At 34.8% G+C, this 25251-nt stretch overlaps 2 protein-coding genes across 4 annotated transcripts in view; both read right to left on the bottom strand.

Annotated features, from left to right (window-relative positions):
• Nucleotides 1-16001, bottom strand: part of actn3b (actinin alpha 3b) — an 82808-nt gene extending 66807 nt beyond the window's left edge. The window contains exon 1 of the mRNA XM_056460966.1: nt 15690-16001. Within this exon, the coding sequence (XP_056316941.1) occupies nt 15690-15827 (138 nt within the window). The 5' untranslated portion in view covers nt 15828-16001. The remainder of the gene's footprint in view (nt 1-15689) is intronic.
• Nucleotides 16002-19608: 3607 nt separating this feature from the next.
• The window catches only part of rbm14b (RNA binding motif protein 14b), a 16741-nt gene continuing 11098 nt past the window's right edge, over nt 19609-25251 (bottom strand). For 2 of the 3 annotated variants that reach the window (XM_056460964.1, XM_056460965.1), the window contains exon 5: nt 19609-25251. This exon is cut by the window's right edge and continues 529 nt beyond it. The gene's annotated coding sequence lies outside the window, so the exon portion shown is untranslated. The other variant, XR_008838063.1, reaches the window with a different exon arrangement.

Below are 25251 nucleotides of genomic sequence, written 5' to 3'. Positions count from 1 at the left end.
GCCTTTACGCATGCGCGATGTTGTAAATTGTATGGCAATTGTAAACATAATTGTATATGGGTCACAATTAAAAGATAGTGTAAATAGACAGGCAAAAAAATCAGATATAGGCAACAAATCGGAATTGGGCATCAAGACCTGACCGTGTAAACTGAAAAGGGTAAAAACTGAATCTCTTTCTCAATCAAACACAGATTTGAATGCAGCACATTGAATGATTAAAACAGAGGTTTTCAACCTTTTAGGACACACGGCCACCAAAGGTTAACTAATTTCACTCAAACCCCCCCTCTACCGAGCTAAAATTATAACGCATGTGCAAACATCATTCACATATTACTTGCTGCGTTTAAAGTGGGTAACATTAATTACATTAAAACATAAATATACAGCTTAACTGACTTAGCGTGATGGCTGAGCTGTTTCTGTGAGAACAACATGGTTGGATTCCTGACACGACTAACCGTAAATCATCTTCCACTGTCAATAAGTGTGAGCCATAGCATACTTGCTTTTGATGTGCGAACATAGAGAAAATGCTGCTTCGCAAAGCCAAGTTCACAGAGCCCTGACGGTGTGGTTGAGTCGAACATTGAGTACGTTTACATGGACACCAATACTTTAATAGATTTTAATACAATACTTTAATTAAGAGTCACCATGTAAACAGCGATTTTTGATGACCTTAATCCGACTAAAGTCATAACTGAACTAAACAGAAATGGAATAAAGACATGGAGTATACATATATTAGTGGCATTATTAAAGTAAACACCGCAATCAAACTATTACCCTCATGTAGGACATTTCGCCATATTTTCCGACAAGATCCACACGCTGTCAGGACTGCAGACATGCACATCACGAAATGCAAACGTTTTTTTCTTTACATTTGCTATGCGTTATTAAGTTTCATAACACTCTTCCACCAGTCCTTACTCCTTATTTGCTTCTAATAAGTTTTAGACATGTTTGTCATGGGGGCATGAATGAAATGTTCATGAGTGAATGTGAAACTGCTGTACTGCAGTTAAAGTCACCCAAAATTACAGGAAACACTTACATGAAAGCACTTCACGTAAACACCTTAACTATATTAAGGCAAATAACTAGACTACAGATGTCCATGTAAAGGTAGTCAATAGTATCTCCAAAATAAGTGAAAGATCCAGAAGGGCATCCTGCTGATTTGATTCAGAACGGCTCACCGGTTTTACTTTCATTCACCGTCATTAGTTTTAAAAAGCACCTGGTCCATTTTATTTGTGTATATTTTACGAATTAACTCTACACGTGCCTGATAGTTAGACGTGAAACTAACATTAATCAGATTCACTCTAGTGAACACATGAAAATCGTCATCATAATTTACTCGAGTGCATGCCTCAATGTCTCGTGCCGCCCCTTAAAATGTTCCCCACAGTTTGAAAACCCCTGGATTATTAAACATGTAAATCATCATCATTTATCATTTATTTTGCACGAGTGTTTGAACTGAGATCCCAAACTATTAATGATTAATCTTGCAGCTTGCATTAATTCAGGCTAAACAAGTAGTGACAGAAACACTTTTAAAACTGTTAATATGATAAGCATTTAGGTGCCCCCACAACTTCTTTCATCATCCTCATGTCTTACAGGGAAGCCAAAATGCTTTAATACATGTGATTTGAACGATGCGGGAGGCAATCTCTCTGTGATCATTACAAATGAAGGATTAATCTAAGTGGAAAATAAAAATATATGGGTTGTGATCTGTTTGGATTACCGTGATCCGTTACACCCCTACTTTTTACACATGTTATTTTAGTGACAAATTGTAAATATGAGTGTAACAGAATCTACACTTATGGGGGCTTTCACACCTGCAAAGTCGTGGTCACACTGCAGATTTGGCAACATAGACTTCCATTCGTACGCATGTGAATGCAGCAGACCGGAAACACAAGATCATGTGACAAGTCACTGCCACATGTCACTGCATTCCAAAATTCAAGCTTGGTGAACTTCGATCTGCAAAATCACAAGCAATCGCTTGTTTTATCAAAGGCTAATCATCTTGTTTAATCCCGCCCCTTTTCGCAGCCTTATACAACATTAGTGTGACCACATCCTAATATGTTTCCTTAGGTCCAGGCCAAGGTTAAAAATGATCCATGAGGCAGCATTTTGGTTCCAGACCGACTGCTCTGAACCAAATTAGTTGAAACAAAGCAAAAAGCAGTCACATGACAACATCAGCATCAGTCGTTGGCTAGTTGAATCTTCTTAACTGCATTTTGATTGGTCAAAATTAACATTTGTAAAACTAGACACGGTGCAATTTACAAATATGACAGTACGATACCCTTGGAGTATGTACATGCTTCAGATTACTGTTTTTAAAGGACGCAGAATGTTAATAAAGCTGTTGTTTTGGCGTCAGGTTTTCTGCAGATATCCTAAAGTCAAATTTAAGACTTTTTAAGACCTTTTTAGACCATTAAGTATTAAATTTAAGACGTATATCACAATATCAAAAGCACGCATACACATAAAGAGAAAATGCAAAATTACAAAATTTGTGGTAAAATAAATGTATTCAAATTGAAGAGTACTAAAAGACAAGTTAGATGAACCATTGAACTACAGAAAAAACAAACAAACATCTTAAGGCTGACTTATACTATCGCCTGGCACCGCATCGCGCACCTCGTGAAACGGACGAGGCTTTTATACTTGACGCTTTCGCCATTAAGATATTCTTTTAAAAGACAGGGGGGCGGTCAAAAGAAAAAGACCGTAAAATCAGACGACAAAACAGAGAAGTAGAACGTTTCTGGAACTAGGTCGTTTCATTAATATCACTGAAGATTTTTTAACTAATTGTTTTTTATTATTTTTATAATTTATTATAGTGATTATAAAGACTTTTAGAAGCATTCAGGATTTTTTAAATCAAACTTTGATGCATCACTTGCTTTTGTTCAAGTTGTTCAGTTTTACCTAATAAAGTTAAATATTAAAGGGCACCTATGGTAAAAAATCTACTTTTCAAGCTGTTTGGACAGACATATGTGCATGTATGGTGTATAGACTGTCATATTGGGGTGATATAAACACACCCAGTGCTTTTTTTTTTTCAATTTAACAACATAAAAAACGGTGGACTAATTGGAGCGGTTTTCAAACCGACCGCAACTTTGCGTAGGAGTGCGGTCCCCCCACCCACCAATATTGATTGACAGGCCGATATGATCACGTCAAATCCTCAGTTTGTTGATTCACGTCCGCCATTTTCAGTGTGAGTCGAAGCGATATCACTAAAGGAACACGCTAGCTCTATTTTTAGATGTAAGGCTCATTGGGCTCAACACAAGATCAATATTCTCCACATTATCGCTCTAATCGGAATTATTGGTTGTATCTTTAGGTAGGTTTGCAAACATGTGTACTTCTCATTGAGTCTACCTTATACTTCAGCCGTTTGCATTTCTCACAATCCCAGAAGCTCCCTGTGATCTTAACTAGCACTGTCTGGTGTCTGGTGTACCGTGTCGTGGCTTCGAGCGGCATATCCGGTGCCTCAGTCAAAGTTAATTCAGTGTGCGTGGTTATTAGTTTCTGTGTACAAGCTCGGCACTTGAAACTAGCACACAGTTGGCTGTAAAACTGTACAAGGACACGAATGATTTTGTACTCTCTGCTTGGTCTGTGTCCGAGTCGTACATGTACGACTGAATGGTGATCCTCTCACTCCTGCTTCTCTCAGTCTGCCTGTCTGACTCTGTTGCAAACACAGAGCGGGTGAGCTCATGGCCCCGCCCCTTGTTACATTGGGCGGGAAGCCGAAACTAATTTACATGTGATGCAACACACCCCTAAATCAGCGAACTGTGGACACGCCCCCAACATGACACTTTTTAACACATTATAATAAAAAAATCTGAACTGTGTTTTAAACTGAACCTAAACTGGCACACTTAGAAGAACCATAATATTAATATTAAATCATAAAAAAGAGGTAAACTCTGTGACCTTTAATACCGGAAATATTACTAGCAAATCTAATAAATGCTGGAGACATACTCGTTACATAAACGCACTAAATCGCACTTCAGCAGTGTTTAAAAGCGCGCTCTTAAAGCGGCTTATATTTGAGGGGGCGTGAAAGAAGTTTTGTGCACGAGCAGAAAAAAACGGCGCGCAAGCAAGGAGATCCGCATGCTCGTAGGCTATTGCATAAATGCGATCTCGACTTCTAATACTGCGCTCACGACATTTGTCATTGAAATAACGCCACAGGTAAATGGTAGATCTGTGTAAAAAAGGCCTGCCACCACAGCTGGATAAAATCCTAGAGGAAACACTGTGTATATATATATATATATATATATATATATATATATATATATATATATATATATATATATATAAAAAATAATAATAATAAATAAATAAATATATAAATATATATATATATATATATATATATATATATATATATATATATATATATATATATATACATATATATAGTAATATTTTATTTTGCTGTGATTTATATATTGCAATATCAAAACAATTTCACCAGATGGCTTGAATGTTTTAGTTTGTAATTTTTTTTTGCAATATTTTGCATGAATTTAAATCTATTATCTTTCCTGATTTTCTGTGACTAAAATATTATTTGAATAAAAATGTCTGTTTAATAAATCTGTTTTGTTCAATTGCACTAATATATATTACCCATATTCACTGAAAATTTGATAAAATATACTCATATAACTCATATTGGGTGTACTCATATACGCTGAGCACTGTATATGTAAATGTTTCTCCCTCATCTTGTGAGCTAATTAACCAGGTCTTAATACCAGATTCACTCCCAATGTCTCAAACTAAAAAATGTCAGTCATTTCTGTTGAGGCAGCCTTTAGCATGTTGCTAATTAAATTCTAATGCATATTAGCAAACATAAAATTTGGATAAAATAATAATTTTTAATTATAGAAAGCTATTTTGCATTTAAATATATATATATATATATATATATATATATATATATATATATATATATATATATATATATATATATATATATATATATATATATATATTAATTGCTTTTATTGGCACTTTAGATTTTATCGAGTTCAACTCTGACCAGGTAGTGCTTTAAGGCATGATTGTTTGTATCCTTTCACATCAGGAAATGCAGAGTAGTGAAATATAAAGCGTCTCTAGCTCTTCAATCTTAACTATTTTTATATTAAAGATAATGTAAGTTAATGCGCGAAATACGCTTCTACTGGAAGTGCAACCGTCAAACACGTCACCATTTTACTTAGTAAACAATGGGAAAGCAGTATAAAAAGATTGATTATCGGAAGCACATTATTGTAATAATCTCAGGCATTAATATTTCATAACAAGATTTACTTACAATTTCGTGAAGCGTTGAATCCGTGTCAAACAACTGCTACTGACGACATTTCATTTGAATAAGCTTCATCTGCTCAAGCAAGCTCCGGTGACGGTTAACTTTAGGGGCGGAGCATCTAATTCGTTAAAATTTAAATCACTTTGCTACGTTTCCCCGTGAGATGTCGGATGAAGCGCTAATGCTAATTTATAATTTCACAAGCAAGATTAAAGGTAAATACATCTTTTTGTTTATAACCACATGGAAAAAAAATACTACAGTAATTTATAGTAAATACTGTAGTAAAGTACTTGAAATTATCTGTTTTGGTAATTCTATAGTTGCTACGATAATACAACAAATAGCAATGTAAACAAATGACCAATGCTGTAGTTTTTACAAATACTACACTAGTTTACTGTAAAAACGTAGTATTTATTACAGTCTATCAGTTCACTATAGTTAATACTATGCTTTAGCATTCATTAACAAAGTGTTACTATAATATTTAGCCTGCAGTAGTCATGGGCTGGTACGGTATAAGATTCTGACGGTATGATAACCTTGGATAAACTAAATTATATATTTTTATATATTATATAATATATATATATATATTTTTTAAATGTCTGTGTAAAAAAACTAAAACTGTTTCCCCTTTGAACACAATATATCTTATTTTGTGAAACGTTTAAAATATTTTGGAGCAGTAAACATGTCCGGCTAAATAATTCAAATGAATTATTTATTTACGCTATCTTCATTAGTTCCAAAAACATGAATTTCTTTACAGTTTAAAATGGCATCTTTGGATATATTTTCTGCTGGAGATACTGTTGTCCTAAAAATATATTTTTAAAAAACGTAAATAAAAAATCGTACACATACCTTAGGAACAGTATAGCAGAAAATGTTGACGATTTTAAAACCTTGACCTTTCCAATCTACGGTATACCTTGAAAACAGTTAACGTCCCATGCCTTGCCTGCAGTATAATACACTTTACTGTACTATGATTCAAAAACTTTTTATTTGCTATAATTTAATGTGTAATTTTTCATGTGTGTGAATGTATTAAGATTGTTTTATTTACAAAGAAGAAAAAAGTCAAACACTATGTCAAGTTATGAATCCTGTTGTCAAATTCGATCTCTGAGTTGAATTATGATAATGGAAAATCTGAAATCATCTAAAAGGAATGACATGTCAGTCACCCCACACACACACACACTTGAGGCATCTCACATTTCGACATTTATGAACTGTGGCAGCACTCATTAATGGCTTCACAGAAGTGTGACTGATGAGTGCTGAGGATACGATGTAAGAAAATTCTCTGTGTGCGTGTGTGTGTGTGTGTGTGTGTGTGCGCGCGTGTGTGTGCGCGCGTGTGTGTGTGTGTGTTTCCTTACCGAAGAGTTTCCTTACCAATATGTTCTGTCTTTGTGAGTAAATCTTACTCGCATAGCATGAGTTACTATGGGAATATAATTATGTACAGTATCAATATATACTACAGTTTATATTATATCTATATCTATCTATCCATCCATCCATCCATCCATATCCATCCGTCTATCTATCTATCTATCTATCTATCTATCTATCTATCTATCTATCTATCTATCTATGGGTGCAATGATAGGTCTGGCATCAATCCATTCATCCATATTCAAATCTATCTATCTATCTATCTATCTATCTATCTATCTATCTATCTATCTATCTATCTATCTATCTATCTATCTATCTATCTATCTATCTATCTAGATGTGGGTGCAATGATAGGTCTAGCATCAATCCATTCATCCATATTCAAATCTATCTATCTATCTATCTATCTATGGGTGCAATGATAGGTCTGGCATCAATCCATTCATCCATATTCAAATCTATCTATCTATCTATCTATCTATGGGTGCAATGATAGGTCTGGCATCAATCCATTCATCCATATTCAAATCTATCTATCTATCTATCTATCTATCTATCTATCTATCTATCTATCTATCTATCTATCTATCTATCTATCTATCTATCTATCTATCTATCTATCTATCTATCTAGATGTGGGTGCAATGATAGGTCTAGCATCAATCCATTCATCCATATTCAAATCTATCTATCTATCTATCTATCTATGGGTGCAATGATAGGTCTGGCATCAATCCATTCATCCATATTCAAATCTATCTATCTATCTATCTATCTATCTATGGGTGCAATGATAGGTCTGGCATCAATCCATTCATCCATATTCAAATCTATCTATCTATCTATCTATCTATCTATCTATCTATCTATCTATCTATCTATCTATCTATCTATCTATCTATCTATCTATCTATCTATCTATCTATCTATCTATCTATCTATCTATCTATCTATCTATCTATCTATCTATGGGTGCAATGATAGGTCTGGCATCAATCCATTCATCCATATTTAAATCTATCTATCTATCTATCTATCTATCTATCTATCTATCTATCTATCTATCTATCTATCTATCTATCTATCTATCTATCTATCTATATGTGGGTGCAATGATAGGTCTAGCATCAATCCATTCATCCATATTCATATCTATCTATCTATCTATCTATCTATCTATCTATCTATCTATCTATCTATCTATCTATCTATCTATCTATCTATCTATCTATCTATCTATCGGTGCAATGATAGGTCTGGCATCAATCCATTCATCCATATTCAAATCTATCTATCTATCTATCTATCTATCTATCTATCTATCTATCTATCTATCTATCTATCTATCTATCTATCTATCTATCTATCTATCTATCTATCTATCTATCTATCTATCTATCTGTCTATCTGTCTATCTATCTATCTATCTATCTATCTGTCTGTCTGTCTGTCGATCTACATGTCTCTCTGTCTGTCTGTCTGTCTATCTATCTAACAGGTGTATTTAATTGTACATACTAGTTAAAGAATTATAATAAAAAAACAAATGCTCTCTATCTTAGACCGCTGAAGGGCATCAGTAATGATCTGGGCAGATGGACAGACACACACACACAATTTAAGTCACATTAGACACCAGAGACCACATTACAGCTTATTCTTAAAATATCACCTTAACATCACACACAACCCTTACAAGTAGGGTTACCACGGTATATTATGGTATAAAACTGAAAAACCCTATGGTTAACTTGTATACCGCAGAATCCACATTGTTCTCCAAGGTACATCACGGTAGCACCTTAGCATTAACATAGTACCATTTCTAAACCATGTGTCCATTAATATATACACAAAGCTAAACACACAAATTTACAAACAGTCTCGCGTGTACACACACACACACACTGTAATGGTGAGGCCTGTGTTCCTCTGGTAGTTTATAGTTGCTGCCCTACATGGCCAGAGCTTCTGGAATAGCAACTGCCATCTGATCTGTGCACACAATCTGTCAGCCGCATCGCTGTGCTCTCAAACACTTTCTCTCTGGAGGAATAATGCAAAAATGATCAATGACACCAATGCACAATAGGACGCATGAAAAATATATATTTTGGGGGACTTTCAGCAAATGATAAAAGGGAGTTTTGTTTAGACTAAGAATTGTGCTTGGTTTATTTATACATTTTTTGACACAGAATGAGTGAGATAGATACATAGATATTTCTCAGTGAATATAGGCAATGTATTCTGGTGCATTTAAACAAAAACAGATTTATCAAATAATTAATCATATTTTAGGTCGGTGCCAATAGCCTAGTGGTTAGAGTGTCGACATAGCACTAAGACGCTCATGGAGACCCGAGTTCGATTCCTGGCTTTCCTTCTCTCTGGTAAAATAATTACAACCCCCAAAATTTAAAACTACATTTTTCCTCCTTTTTGTAAATCTGTTTTTAATATTTTTCTAAAACATTTAAATTTGGCTGTACTAGTTATTGGGTGTTATCGTAAGTTATTTTGTTAGATGAGCTCCAGATTTGGTTTCAGTACTGACTAGTATATATGCATAAATATAATATTGTATAACTTCCTATTAAAAATATTAATTTAAAAGAGAGATTTGTGAGGGGTTTACTTATATTGACCTTATTCTACAACGCGGAAGTGCGCTCGTTTTTGCGATTCAGTTGCCTATGGGAGAAATGACTAGAATTAATAAAAGGCAGAAAACGATCTACAAACAAGTGTTTGCATGACTATACATAAAAAGTAGAATAATGTAATACGAAAAGATCAGTTTACAACATCAAGCAGCATAACGAGCTGTTTTTAACCTCTTAAAATGAATGGAGGTGAATGAGACCGGAAGTTTCGAGCCAAAAAGATTCAAATGGCTGCGCCCGCTCATACGCAGAGAATAAGGTGAATACACTAAGCACTGTAGCTCCATTTCATAAATAGTTATAAAATTAACCATGATTTTTTTTTAAAACATGCACAACATACAAGTATCTTCATATAATGCACGGAAATCGTGGCGAATAACAATTAATGTACGATTAAACAATTAATAATTAATTCAATGCTTGGTGTTATTCTAGTAAGTCAGCAAAAAAATTATATATATACATATATATTTATACATACATACATACATACATACATACATACATACGTGTATATATATATATATATATATATATATATATATATATATATATATATATATATATATATATATATATATATATATATATATATATATATATATATATATACGCACACACACATTGTTTATTTTACAGTTGGAGTAAAGTTTAGGGTAGCTAAAAATAACAATTCAATCTTATTTAGAGAGAAACTGAAGGATCATTAAAAATCAGTGGAAAGAGTTAGTTAACAATAATGCATTTATATTTTGTACATTACATAACATAATACTAAAACACTCAGAACCCCCAAAGTGTCATAAAAACATCTTAATTCCTCTTTCTTTTGTTTAAATATTTTTTTACTTGTCAAAGATTGCTTGAGAAGCTTTGGTTTTTTATTTAACACTGAAAAAAACACATATTTCATTCTAAAATATATTCTGTATTTAAGAAAAAATGTAATGTACGCAGTTAAAGCGTTTAAATATGTGGCCAACATAGCTTTATGTAGTTAATTAATTTTAAAACAAGCAAATACAGATTTTTTTAGGGCATTAAAATGCATTTGTGACGAAAGCGGATATAAATCTCTCTGATAATATGCTAAAAACTGTATATGTTTACATTTTACAATGTTTAAAATGTGTTTTGAATACTATCATGATTGGGAAAAATCAAATGTTGCTCGAGTCAAATAGGTAAATGACGCCACAATCGGAATCTGATCTGAAACTTTAAGTGTGCCAATGAATTTCAGCTCTGGGAATGACTGCCGTGTTCTTATGATATCGAAACCCTGATGAGCAGGTCAGCCTGTAGCGGAAACACTGTAACTCTACTCAGCTACAGAAGCAAAAGCGGCCCTAGCAAAAATGACTGGCAGAAAGAAACAACTTCACACCACAGATAACAGACGTCAACTTAATTTGATCATCCACATTGACTTTTCCCAGATGAATAACCATTTGTTAGCAAATACGGATCATGACCGGACTGTGTAAGGGATATTTATAATTCACATGGGCCATGTGTAGATATTGTTTACATCTCGATGCACGTCAAAGATCATTCCAAGGGCGATATACATATAGAAACGTCTATCTCTCAAGGTGCAGTGAATATGTTAGAGTTGGGAAAATGTAACGGTCACACTTTATTTTGATGGTCCGTTTGTTGTACATGCCAACTAATTCTCATTAGATTGTAAGTAGACTGTTAGGTTAGGGTTAGTATAAGTTGACCTGCAAAGTTTCTTATAGTCAGTTAAATGACTGTTGAAGGAGCAGTATCAACAGATATTAGGCAGACAGTCTACTAATACTCAAATGGACCATCAAAATAAAGTGTTACCAATGTAACTAAATTATACTTTATTAAGTCATCATGCTAATAGATTTTCTAAAAAATAAAAGTCTATAGAACTGAAGACAAGAATTAATTTATTATGAGATGTATTTATATACCAATATAAAATAACATATTATAATCATTAAGAACATTTTAATTTTTATTTTGCTCAAAACGTCTGATTTGCATGAATTATTAGGCCAAAGCTATCTTTTTTTTTTTCCTACCTATCAAGTTTTCTAGCATTCAAAGGGGTTTTTAGAGGGCTAGTTCTAGCCAAATTGATAATTCTAAGTTCAATTACCCACCCACTGATTTCCATTATAATTCTTTTCACACTATGGAAGTCAATGGAGATTGGTTGTTTGGTTTGTTTTGTTGTTTAATTAAAAATATAATTTTAAGAGACTAAACCATTGCAGAATAGAAATAGAGAAATCCACACAAATTTGCCACAACAATGAATTCACTTTACTTTACAAAGCTGAAATTCTTAAAAACCCAACCTTTCCAAAGGATATGCTAATGAGGCTAAACTTAACAGTGAAAACTGGACTGACACAGTTTCAATTTAATAGAAATTCTATGTTAAGCTGCTTTGAAACAATCTACATTGTAAAAGCGCTAGAGAAATAAAGATGAATAGCCTATTGAGGTTGCCACCAGTAGCTGCATTAGCATTTGCTGCGCTACTAGTCTGTTAAAACTTTTGAGAAGACCTCATTTAAATGTTTAACTTAGTCATAAAATCACTATTTTTATGTCATTTAAAAGATTTCCAATACGTGTCCTCTAGGTGGCAGCATTATGATATATTATATTCTTTCTGTTATGGATGCTATTTAAGAGCAAACGCTAGCGGACAGCGTCAGCTATTTAAAGCCAGATTGTGACAGAATTTAAACTCAGAATTTACAAGTCAACAGCACAGCAACACTTAGGAACGATTTGTCTATTTTCTGCTGCCTTTTGACAGATATCAGATGGAACAGCATGTTGACAATCACTTTATTACTCAGACTTCAGGATATGTGCGCTGGGGAGCTCGAACAGGTGCAGAACCCCCCGCCCCGCGCAACCCCCATATTCGTTTCATTGCAAAATGATGCACTTTCTATATTTACGCTGTGATATCAGCTCCTTATGCTGATCTTACATGCCTGAGGAGAATGTTTAAAGACCTTCTGGTCACAGACTTAAACCTGAAACAGATATAATTGCCGGACTTTAAGCTGTTTTTTCACTGCAACTTTATATTTTTACTTAAAATCTTTAACTAATTTATTATTTTAAACATAAAATAATTTGTTTAAAGTATTTTATTTATTATTATTTATTATTTTAACTCAAGATAAAACAAATTCAACTAAAGAAAATGCATCTTATCAAGGCAATTGCATATGCTTAAGGGAAAAAAATGAAGTTTACTTCAATTCAAAGTAATTGTATAGGCCTATATGTTTTGTTCTGCTGTTTTGCATAATAAAGTATATAATAAATAATATTATTAATTAACTAAACGAAAGTTTTATGAAACAATTGTACATACTTAAGAAACAATGAAATATTTTAGAAAATTCAGGTCACTATGTATGAAATATGGTGTCAATACTTTGAAACATTTCGATTTTTCACACATATTTTATAACATTTAAGTGTTTATTTTCTCAAAAAACTAGCCTAAAATTTGCAAAGAATTAAGAGTTTAATTTTTAGTGTCTATGCAATGGGATTTATGTGGATTTTTAGTATTGAGTCAAGTAAATAGACTACTTACTGAGTAACTAAGTTACATTCTTAGACAAAGTAATTAGAAAAAAGTAATTGAAATAAAAATTTAATTATGCATTTAGTATTTTAACTTAAGTAACTTACCCAATATTATATGAGATTATAAGCTAGGTATATTTTCAAAAGCATCATGTAATCACAATTACATAATTATGATGTATCAATGATGAGTCAAATCATGCAAAAGACACTAGTGGGCATGTTATTATTTGCACATGAAATAAAATATCTCTTATTAAAAAACAAGCTGAATGTAAAAAGTGGACTAGTTTCTTAAATTTAGTCTTTTTATCAGTTTTGAGACTGAAGATAAGTGTCGACATATCTAAAGTCTGAGGTAAGAGGTGCTGGTTATGGAACACCACCATGTACACCTTTAAAATGTGCGCTATTAAAATAGTGACAATTGACATGGTGCTGTTTTTTGCTTGCTGTCGAATACAGAGGAGCAACTGCACAGGCCAAGGAGCTGAGAAAAGACAGTCTTAAGAATGGAGGGAACGAGGGAGGAATACGGGAGATGGCGCGGCAAGGTTTAGGAGTATTTTTAGGCCATGTTTATTCACAGACTGAAATGAACCCTCCTTGCACTTCTCTTGCTCTCACACCATCTGTTGAAGTCTTTCAGCTTTGTCAGGTCTAGCCAACAAGTCTTTGTGCGACACCTTTATGGTTCATGCAATGCCTTTTAACTTGCCTAATAATTTCTGAAGACATTTACACTTTACTTAATATTCAATACATTTAAAAGTAACCATGAAAAAAAACTGTAGTAATTAATAGTAAATTATATATATATATATATATATATATATATATATATATATATATATATATATATATATATATATATATATATATATATATATTATAGTAACACAACACAATTAGTTATAAACAAATTACCCAATTAGTATTTTAATAAAATTATAGAGTATTTTACACTACAATACTCCATAGTTTACTGTAGTAAAAATCAAAGTATACTACAGTATTTCTCTATAGGAAATACTACAGTACACTGTACCATTAACAAAGTGGTGTAAACAGTTTAAATGCTTTATAATATTTAAATAGTAGGTCTAGCCCAGGGGCGTAGCAATCGGAGGGATGGGGGGATATGTCCCACTCACTTTTTGAGACAGACCATTTAGAAACAGGTGATTAAGAATGTAAACTTTTGGATTTCATACAGCTGTTCCCCTCACTTTTAAAATTTCCACTACACCCCTGGTCTAGCCTAATATAAATATAGAAATACAGTATAATGCTCTTTACTGTGATATGGTTCACAATCACTATAGTGTAAATTACTACAGTATTTTTTCCAAGTAGGATTGCCTATATAGGCATACACGTATATGTAAATAAATAAATAAAATCATATTCTAAGCCAGCAGCTGCCACAAAACATTTGTATTTTTCTTTAACAATAAAAATCCAAATAAAAAGGTAGCTTATAAATTTGACGTTTCTATTTCTGTCTCGACAAACGTCTTTGATTTTGAGACCACAAATCTGCTGCTTGCAGAGATCAATCAGTCGTCTTGGCTGACGTCACTTCGGAGTGTGGCACGAGCTCTAACTAACGTCACCTGTCATTTCTGTCAGCCGGATGATCTTTAAACACTTCATCTTAGCCAAACCTCTCTGGCCACTTCATCACATAGCAAAGCCGGTGTTTTCAGAATAAAACAGCGGCGATTTAATCATTGAAAGCACAGGTAAGTTTTAAAAGAGTAGTTTCCAAATAGAGTGCAAATTACCCGCGCTTTTTGAGGCGATTTTCAAACTTTTGAAATTTAACGAACGCCTAACGGACGTCCCTGTTCGTTATTGAAATTAATGACAGGGTTTTATAGGCTCATATATTACATGAAGACGGAGTAAAATTAGCCACAAACTGAATGAGGAGGGCGGGGATGTGGTAAGACAACACTGAGGGAAAACTGTGAATGTAACCAACAGCTGCGTGACCTGTAAACTTGCTCGTCAGACCGAATAGATAGTAGAATATTACGTTGTAGCATGTTAGCATTTTTTTTAAACCAGGCAACACAAATATTGTAATGGTAAAAGAAAAACATTAACAAGAATGTTAATAGCATATATGTTATTGTAGTAGGTGTAGCATTTAGCTAAAAGTAAAAAAAAAAAAAAAAAAAAAAAAAATATATATATATATATATATATATATATATATATATATATACATACATATACATACATACACACACACACATATATATACACACACATTTAGCTAATATACATGACAAAAATAGTCCCTGCCAAGTCCTGGCGGGACTAGTATGTAATATGGTACCAAAAAATATAAAAATAATTTTACAATTTACACAATAAATGGGAAAAAATATATTGATACTTCAAATGCATACAGTGATATAAAATGTATAAAAACCTTTTAGAAATAATAACCTTAGAGGAATAATTACTAATTACTGTTGATTGTAAAAGTTAAACAAAAGGTAAATATAAACACACACCATCATAACATCAAACCCTCAAAGATGTTCACTACACTGACATAAACATACCTTCCTCTGCTGTTTCTCCCAGGCAGGATCCAGCAGAAGGTCCCTGTCCCAATCATCCTCCTGAATCATGTAGTCTTGCGTAGTAGACATCATGTAGGTGTTGTTATACTGCATCTGCGTCTCGACAACAGCCGTCATCTTTTTACACCTATCCCTCTAACCCTTATTATTAGAAGTAATGTGCACTTTAGAGCTCTAAATCCTGTTGACCGCGGAGGAAGAGGCCAGACTCCACTCGTCTGAGGTGCCGGTGTGGAGGTGCGAGCAGAACTTCTGCTGCCCAGTGCTCCTATCCTGGTCAAAAGTTGCACACGTGACTGCACCCCAATAAATAAGAGTACTAGTCATGGGGGTGTCGGGTTGTGCTGCCCAAAAGGTGTGAGAGGCGGGACACAGTGCACTGGGACCAATTACTGGAGGCTTTTTAGTGAAGGGCAGGGAAAGACCTCACACGCCTACTGGTGCCCTCCGCTTTATAAGAACACCTGTTGTCCTTGGCAGTAGTTTATGTCTATTTACCCAAGCAGCAGTTCTTGGGACAGTTTAAACGACATACAAATTACTGCTCTAGACTGAAAATAGATGCAGAAGCAGATCCCAGGCCTGTTAACCATCTCTTCTTTAATAAATAATTAATTGTTATTAGGCATGGGACGATAACTTTTCAAGGTATACCGCGGTTTGGAAAAGTCAAGGTTTTAAAACCGCCAAAATTTTCTGTAGTATCGTTCCTAAGGTATGTGTAACATTTTTTAAATTTACGTTATCTAGGACAACAGTATTTCCAGCTGAAAAGATATCTAAAAATGCCGTTTTAAATTGTGAAGAAATGCGTTTTTGAAACTAATGAAGACAGCAGATATATAGAAAATAGAATATATTGTGCTTAAAGGGGAAAAAAGTTGTTGTTTTTACCCAGACATTTAAAAAGAATATATTTAAGAGCGGTAATCTCAATACCATGATATTTTTATCCAAGGTTATCATACCGTCATAATCTTATACCGGCCCATGCCTAGTTGTTCTACAATTGTTTATTACTACACACAATGCTTTACTATATTTAGGACACATCACTCTTCTGTACTTAAAAACTAAAAAAAAAAAACTTATTTTTATTCATGTTTACAGATAATAATTGATCCCTCAGAAGGATGCCCGCACATAGATTTGTCTCAAAATATGTTGGTGTAATTAGTTACAAAGTAATTAGTCACTGTAATTCGATTACTTATCTGCTGACAAAAGTAATGTAAGGAATTGCTTTTAATTTGTAATTTAATTTATTACTTATGTACTTGCCTTAAATATGGTAAATTAACATCTATTTGTTTGTTTTTTTGCAATGCAAATATATTTTGCAGATTTTTTTTCAACCAGGGGCGCACTTAATTAATAAGCATGGTAAGCAGCCGCTTAGGGCCCCGGAAATTTAGGGGGCCCCGACCCATGCCAAATATTTCTTAAATTAATCATATAGCTCATTTCTAAATGTTCTATCATAGGTTGTAAAATCTGTCTAGAACCATTAAGATTTTCATGTTATTACTTCTTTTCAAAACCGGGGGCCCTCATAAACAGTGGAATGTTCCTTACGTAGCCTACTGCACATGTAAATATTAAAATCTAAATCACAAATATGGCTTATTAACTATACATATAATTAGTTTGTGAACTTGTTTTTTTTTTGTGTGTGTGAATTTGTTGTATTTAATTTTTACATTAAGAAGGTAAGGGTTCCACTTAAACTTTATTTTTAGCATTTTAAGATGGTAGTTTAAATAACAGCAGATTATTTCCAAAAAAATAAAAAAAAATAAATAAAATAAATAAATAAATAAATATATATATGTATATATGTATATATATATATATATATATATATATATATATATATATATATATATATATATATACACACACACACATACATACATACATACATACATACAGAGAAAACAAATATGTAACTATAGAGAAAGAAAATGTTTCAATGCTTAGGGCCTGAAACACTTAGGGCCCCCAAATCCCTAAGTCCACCTCTGTTTTCAGCTAAAAGGGTACATTCTGCAATTGCACATGTGCACAATTTAGTTCATGACAATATATAAATACAGAGCAATAGAGTAAATGAAAGTAAATTGTAAATATTTTGTTGAGATACTTTTTATAACAGTCTTAAAGAAGGTAAGATTTGGCTGACAATTGAGGAAAAAACGCATTAAGAAATTTATGACAATATATGGCATGTTTGAAATGTGGTGTCATAACGTTGAAACATTGTTTTTTGATACATACGTTTAGCATTTTCATTTTTTTGTAATGGCCATATTTGACTCAAATTTAAACAATTAAAAGAGTTTAAGTTGTATTATGTTGAGATTTATAGGGAGTTTAAGTATTATTGAGTCAAGTAATTAAAAATATGTAATTACTTTTCAGACTCAGTAAGTATATAAGTAATTTAAATACTATTTTAATTATGTAATTAGTAATTGCTTACGTTTTTAAAACTAATTTACTTTGTCAAAAATGATCCCCAATGCATGAAAATTGTTGTTTTGCATGTCAAGTATTTGCACGTCAATTGACTGATTACATAAAATGCTCACTCACAACTTCGGTTTTCAGAACTTGACAATGTTGAAGGTTACGCTGCGACTTTAATAGCATAATCCTCAAAATCCTTGTGGTTTTCATTTTCAAGCCCCCAAAAGATTGACTAATTGACAAAAATGTGCAGGTTTTTAGGTGAAACCACTAGCTATGTTTCCATCCAAAGATACTAATTAAATTTATGCGCTAAACTGAAATATCGGATAAGAGTCTTGAATAAAGCAGCGTTTCAATCCAATCAAAAAGTCAAAGAGAAAATCGTCACTTCCTGATTAACTGGCGCCAAATGTCAAAAGTAAAAACGGAATTTGCTGTGGTAGGAGAAGCTGCGTGAATCTTTTCCTTATTTAATAAATGACCTACGCCTCTGAAAACAATGCCGACACGCGATGAACGCGTGGTGGTGTTTGAAGGCATGAGATGCAGATGCTCTTGACAATGCTGGAGGTCATTAATAATATAATAACACTAATACACCTTAGAATGACCAAAACAACATTTCGGATGTTTTACAATATGGTCAGCCTGCTGGTTTGTCCATTTTTTTTATCAACACATGATCTCTTATAACAAATTCCCTTGATTTTTTTTTTTTAATGTGCATACTGGAATTTGTTTGGTAAAAGTGTTTCCATCGTAGTTTATGCGTAGTTTGTGCATAAAATCAAATAAGTTTATCCTACTCAGTTATGCGCATACGTTTTTTATACGCATTTTCAAAATGTTTGGCCGTTTTCATCAACTTTTTACACATATCCAAAATGGTGGATGGAAGCATAGCTACTGTCATGTAAATCACCTTTAGATCAAGCAGTTTTAAAGTCTGCAATTGCCAAACTACACTGCTACCGTTATTTAAAAAATGTATCGTGTAATAAAAAGAAAACAACACAAAACATTAACTTACTAAAACTTTGTTTAAAACTATAGCTGCATCCGAAATCGTATACTTGCATACCATTTTTAAGCGTATATACTATGGGAGTCCAAAACTACCCCGCTGACATACTACTTCCGGCGAGATTCTGAAGTGCGCATCCCATGCATGCTATGCTCTCCAATGATGCCCCACAAGAGAATTCATGAATGGGAGTAAAGCGACGCAACTGACGCAGGTAGGTCATTTGATCATGACAAAATGGCGGATGTAGGACGTTCGAGTTGCATTCATACTAACGTTTATAATGTATAGAACATAGCAGTAAATATAAATTCAAATACGGTACCTACTAAGTAGTAGACGATTTCGGATGCAGCTTATGACTATGAAAAAAAACTAAGTAAATGAGTACAACATGGCATATACTGTTGTAGTATTGGTTTATTGCAGTAAGCATGCGATGCCAAACAGTGTTCATGCAGAAGCTGGTGTAGGAGAGTACACTTTACCAGTTGCAAGGTTTTGCAAATATACACACACATTAACAAAGCATGCATATATTCAGAAGGTGATAAAAAGCATTACGACCAGCTCATATCCTATGACCTGCAATGGAAATTATACTTAATTCATTAATCAGTGTTATAACTACGCACTTTTACTTGCAAAAGTACTGGAGTTTTCCTTTTACTCAGGAGGGATTATGTTTACAGAGATTTTAAAAATAAAAGGAAAAGCAAAAGAAAATGCTGGAGCTTTCTAACACTAGAAGTTGAGTTATTGTCTGAGAGGGGTGACAATATCAAGGGAGAAAGAAGTCGAGGACATTCGGTTATCCATGGAAATTGTGGAGCATATCATCTAGACAAAGGGACTTGGGAAAAGGAGGCTGAAAGAGGTGAGGGGTCTGTTTAAATATTACAGAACTGATACCCTGAATGGAAGATTGCTCTCAAACACCTCTGATATCTGCCACTGACCACTGTCATCATTATCGCCACAGGCATCACAGAAATGTCAACCACAAATACCTGCATATCACAGATCTTCATACCACTGACAAGGGGAGGATCATCTCTGGATAACGGGTATCTTATTTCAGGTAATGCACAGTTTTCTCTTCCTCCAGAATAAGATCTCAAATTTAGCCTTAATTTATTTCTACAAGTTAATCAGACTACGGACTTATTTTTATCCACAGCTAGTTTGTGATGATGCATGCGAGGACGTAATATGTCTATGCATGTTTTGGTAAAGAAGAACTGTCATCATATGTGGATGTAAGGTCATGAAGAACAGCACCTTCTACTGAGATAAACCACACTTCACTGTATGCGCCCTCTGGAGGAGAGGTCCTGTAAGTTTCCCTTACATGAATTTCCCCTACAGCTGAAGCCATTTGTTTAACAAAACATTCCTCTACAGCAGTACTTCCCAACCTTGTTCCGAGGCACACCAACACCACACATTGCATGCGTCTTTATATTTAAACCTAGTCGGTGCACTGATCGAGGAGTCACCAGTTTAAATTGCGTTCTTAAATCGCAAAATACTTCCAGTGCGTTGAAACATTCACTTCCTAAAAAGTCCCTTAATGCACCATGAAAATCAGTAAACATCAATGCTTACCAGGCGCCTTTAATGGAAGTTTGAAAACGCAAAAAAATGAATCATGTTAACCAAATCATCAAACGAGAAGTTTTTCTAGATCTTATTAAACAAGATTTAACATTAACGAATATAGCTAGACAGGTTAAGAACAATCTAGCAAACATTTATAATGGGTTAATGTTTGAAATGTTGGGGGTGTAAACTATTTAGACAGATAAAACTATTTAGCTATAATGTACTTTTAAAAACCAAAATAACTATATGAATAACATTAGTTCTGCTGTTTATTAATTCCAGTTTTGATGTTGTACAATGAGTACGTTCTCATGTCACTCAGTGTTCTAATGTAGTTAACCAAGCTCATTAGTGTTCTTACCAGAACCCTTAATAGTGTACACAACCTTATGTTTCACAACTTTAGTAGTTGATTTAGATGCACTCATTTCAAGCTCTTCCTAATCAAACACATTTGAATCAACTTATCAGAACAATTGACTCCAAAACTTGAGGTTAATTGGTCAGATAAGGGAAACATACAAAATATGTACTGTTGGTGTGCCTCCAGGTGCACGGTTGGGAAACGTTGTATGTAATCTTATTAAATAAGCCATCTAAATCTGCCTCCTATTTATCTTAAATTAAGCCATTTCAAACACAAACATCATATCAGACTCTCATTTGAACAGGTAGCACCTTTCAGATTAACCCATGCCCCTGAATCTAATCCATACAAAAACATTTTGGTAAACAATGACTACATTGCTTATTGTACACTTCAAAATTTATTGTGAAACTCAATCTAGGAAATGAGAAAGTTTCTAAAAAGAACAATTTGCTTGTGGTTGATTAATGTGTGAAGCACTGACCTCAAAAATAAATGTAGCCTGTGTCACTGAGTCCAAATGAGAGTCTTACGAATAATTTTTGGCAAGTCGTGTCTTGGGTTCAGTCGCAGAGCTTTTGGGGATGCGTTCAAGCAGTGGTTAACACTGAACAACTAGCACTGGGGATGCGACGAGGGCGGCGGTGAGCTGGGCGTTAGCGGCGAGTAGACTCGGAGAAGCCTGGAGGAAGGGGTTAAATCAAATAAACAAACAAAAAGGCACATGGAAGAGGGGCCAGGTGAGGTCGGCGGTACTGGAGGAACCCTCAAGGAAGGTCCATATCTGTCAAGTCCTAGACTCACAATCACTCACCTTTTATCAGCCAGTCTTACTAACATTTGACATTCATTTAAAGCAGGGGTCACCAATCTCGTTCCTGGAGAGCCAGTGTCCCTGCAGGGTTTAGCTCCCACTTGCCTCAACACACCTGCATGGGTGTTTCAAGTATACCTATTAAGATCTTCATTAGCTCATTCAGGTGTGTTTGATTAGGGTTGGAGCTAAAATCTGCAAGACACCGGCCCTCCAGGAACAAGTTTGGTGACCCCTGATTTAAAGGAACACTACACTTTAAAAAAAAATAGGCTCATTTTACAACTCCCATAGAGTTAATCCTTTCACTTTTATTATTTTTGAAACCGTTAAGCAGATCTCTGTCCAGCGGGAGCACTTTTAGCTTAGATTAGCATAGGTCATTGAATTGGATTAGACCATTTGCATTGCGCTCAAATGACTGAAGAGTTTTTATAATTTTTCAATTTAAAGCAGTAACTTTTCTGTAGTTTTTGAGTTATATCATGTACTAAGGACCAACAGAAAATGAAAATGCACATTCTGGCATAATAATCAATGAACTTCGCTGTACAACAGAAGCCATGTTTTTATGCTGCATTGAAAATTGGTTAATTTAGTACACAGTGTAACTACAGAAGAGTCAAGCTTTAAATAAACCTCTTTCGTCCATTTTAAGGAGATGCTAATGGTCTAATCTGATCAATGATCTATGCTAAACTATAAGCAAGTGAATAGATTCAAAAATTACAAAACTAACTCTAGGTGAGTTGTAAAATTAGCGTTCATTTAAAGTGATCTTTCATTCATTGACCAACCACAACAATGCCATTTACTCATCTGCATTTGGACACGATCACCACATTCTCTCCAAAGCTAAACCAACAGATCAGTTATCATAGCACCAAGCACCCACCCGTTACCAAGAATACTAACCACAGAAGCAGTAAACGGTCACCCCCGCCGCCCGCCCCCCCTTTGGCAGATAATAGCATAACACTGGTGTTTTAGAGAACCCCATTGGCAATCGTGACGAGAAGTGAGGAATCTATAAGAGGGGTAGGGTGGTGGTGAGGAGAAATAGAGCGGATACACGGTCAGGCGCAAACGCTATCAGGGAGGACGACAGGTAGAAAGGGGGCGGGGCACAGTGCGTTTACCTGAATGGAGTGAGAGAGAGCTTCCCGTGCATTGCGTGACGCTAACTTTCTTCCCCCCAAACCAGCACTGCGTATGGTCTCCACAGTTCCATAGGGACCTAGTTCAGTTGGAACAGTCACATCAGAAAAGTACGTTCGTTTTATGGGTGGAAAAAAATAAAAGAAACATGCACAATGGAAGCAAAAGCGAGCGAAGCCTTTTGGGAGATAACTTAAATTTACATTTGTATCCCTATCATTTACAAATATCAGAATATGCCCCCGATGCTAACACATAAAACCTTTATCAATATGCTTGCATCATAGAAGCATGTGAAGGAATAGCCATTGTACCTGTTAAAGAAGTTGCATGGGGACTATGTGGGATAAAAAAAAAAAAGTACCAAAAGCTGGGTTGAAGATTTTGCTGCTCCCGGGGAAGGGGTTTGGTATGGTGTGTGCAGCTGGGGGAGGGGGATAGAGTGGGGTTGCCCCCAGACTTACCCCATCCATAGAGACAGGGGTGAGATTGGGATCAGTCTCTAGTCCTTTAGCTTCTTTTCAGGGCTCCGATTCATACGAGTCTGGTCGTTTCACAAAGGAAAAACAATCATGAAACATTCAGAAGGCAAGAACAGCTAAAAGCTCCAAGCAAAAGCTCTTGAGTTTCCTTTTTAAAATAATCAGGCAGGCTCTTTATTTGAAGGCTTGTTATAGTTGGTAAAGATCGTGTACAGATCTTTAAGTCTTCTCGTTCGAGAACACTTGCGGCAATAAAAGTTACTGTGATAGAAACTACAGACATGAATGTCGATGCAAAACACATTTTCTAAAGATCACATTCACACACTGGCATCCTCAGCACGTATGTGCGAACAGGGGCATGATGGTAAACAGATGAAATACTGTCACTAAATGAGAGGCAGATGCAAAGAGAGATGGAGAGAAATGCAGTGAGGGTCATCTATGAGGTTGCAGCAGCGAAATGAGCAGGAAGACTGAAAGAAACTGATAGGAATCTCCCAATTCATTTAATCCCAAATCACAGCACCACATAATATACAGCACTTCCGCGTAGCCTTAATTCCAGTTTCACATTGTAAGACTACAGGTAAAATAGAGCAAAACTTTAATACATTTCACTACTAAGGCATAAGAATCGTAGGCCACTCATGATTTTGGCTAGATATAAAAAAAGAGAATTTTGGCTATAAACAATCACTGTGGAAAAAAGCCACAAGAAAGACCGCGTCGTCCCTCTTGCAGGTGTAAACAAAAGTAAAAAATTAAAAGAAGTACGTCTCTATGGATAATTGAGTCCCTTGTCACGGTTTATAAAAACACGATAGCATTAATAAAAAGACATGTTAAAAAAAAAACAGATTCTACAATGCATCATGGCAGTTAAGTTGGCGAGCGTGAGGACGCTCCCATAAGACAGATCCCAGCAAATGCTGACTAGCTACACCTTCCTCTGCTTGGTTGTTTCCCAAATAATCACCATATCTATGGAAGTAGCTACATTAAAGTAGGAGGGGAGAGAGTCACAGTGTCTTTCAGCTTTCGGGATGGGTGGACAGGGATGAAGGGTGGGGTTAGAGGTCATCACTAAAAGTTTCTCCCATCTGACGTGTGAGGGATGTGTATGCATGTGCGTGTGGATCGAGGTCGCTTCCCTGTGCACGTGTACACGTGTGCGTTCCTGTCAGGACAACCAATGGAAAGCATACACGCTACACCACAGTCCCAGAGAAAAACAAGAAACACACACAAAAGACATGTAAAAATACTGTCCAACCCTGGTCCTACACGTCACACACCTTTGGAGTAAACATACATTCAACTTATGTTTCTGAAATCGTAACTAAAATAATGTGTAAACTGGTTAAGTTTATATAAGTCTATCATCGAGCAGTATTTAAAAAAAATATCAAGTCCAGTATTCATTATATAGACTACAAACACTTAGGAATATAAAAAGTTACAAAGCATCATCATGGCTAGGTGCCTAACCTACCCCTCCTCCCCCCTCCCCCGCCTTCAAAACTAATTGGCGATAGATTGAAGGTTTCTTTAAAACAGACGATGTGTTACTATGTTGGTTAAGTGTGCAGGAATGAGAGCATGCAGTTTCCCTTTTC

Source organism: Danio aesculapii, chromosome 7 (genome assembly GCF_903798145.1).
Source record: "Danio aesculapii chromosome 7, fDanAes4.1, whole genome shotgun sequence".
Taxonomy (NCBI): domain Eukaryota; kingdom Metazoa; phylum Chordata; class Actinopteri; order Cypriniformes; family Danionidae; genus Danio; species Danio aesculapii.
Note: the sequence above shows the minus strand (reverse complement) of the source record. Positions and strands in the feature narration are given on the sequence as shown.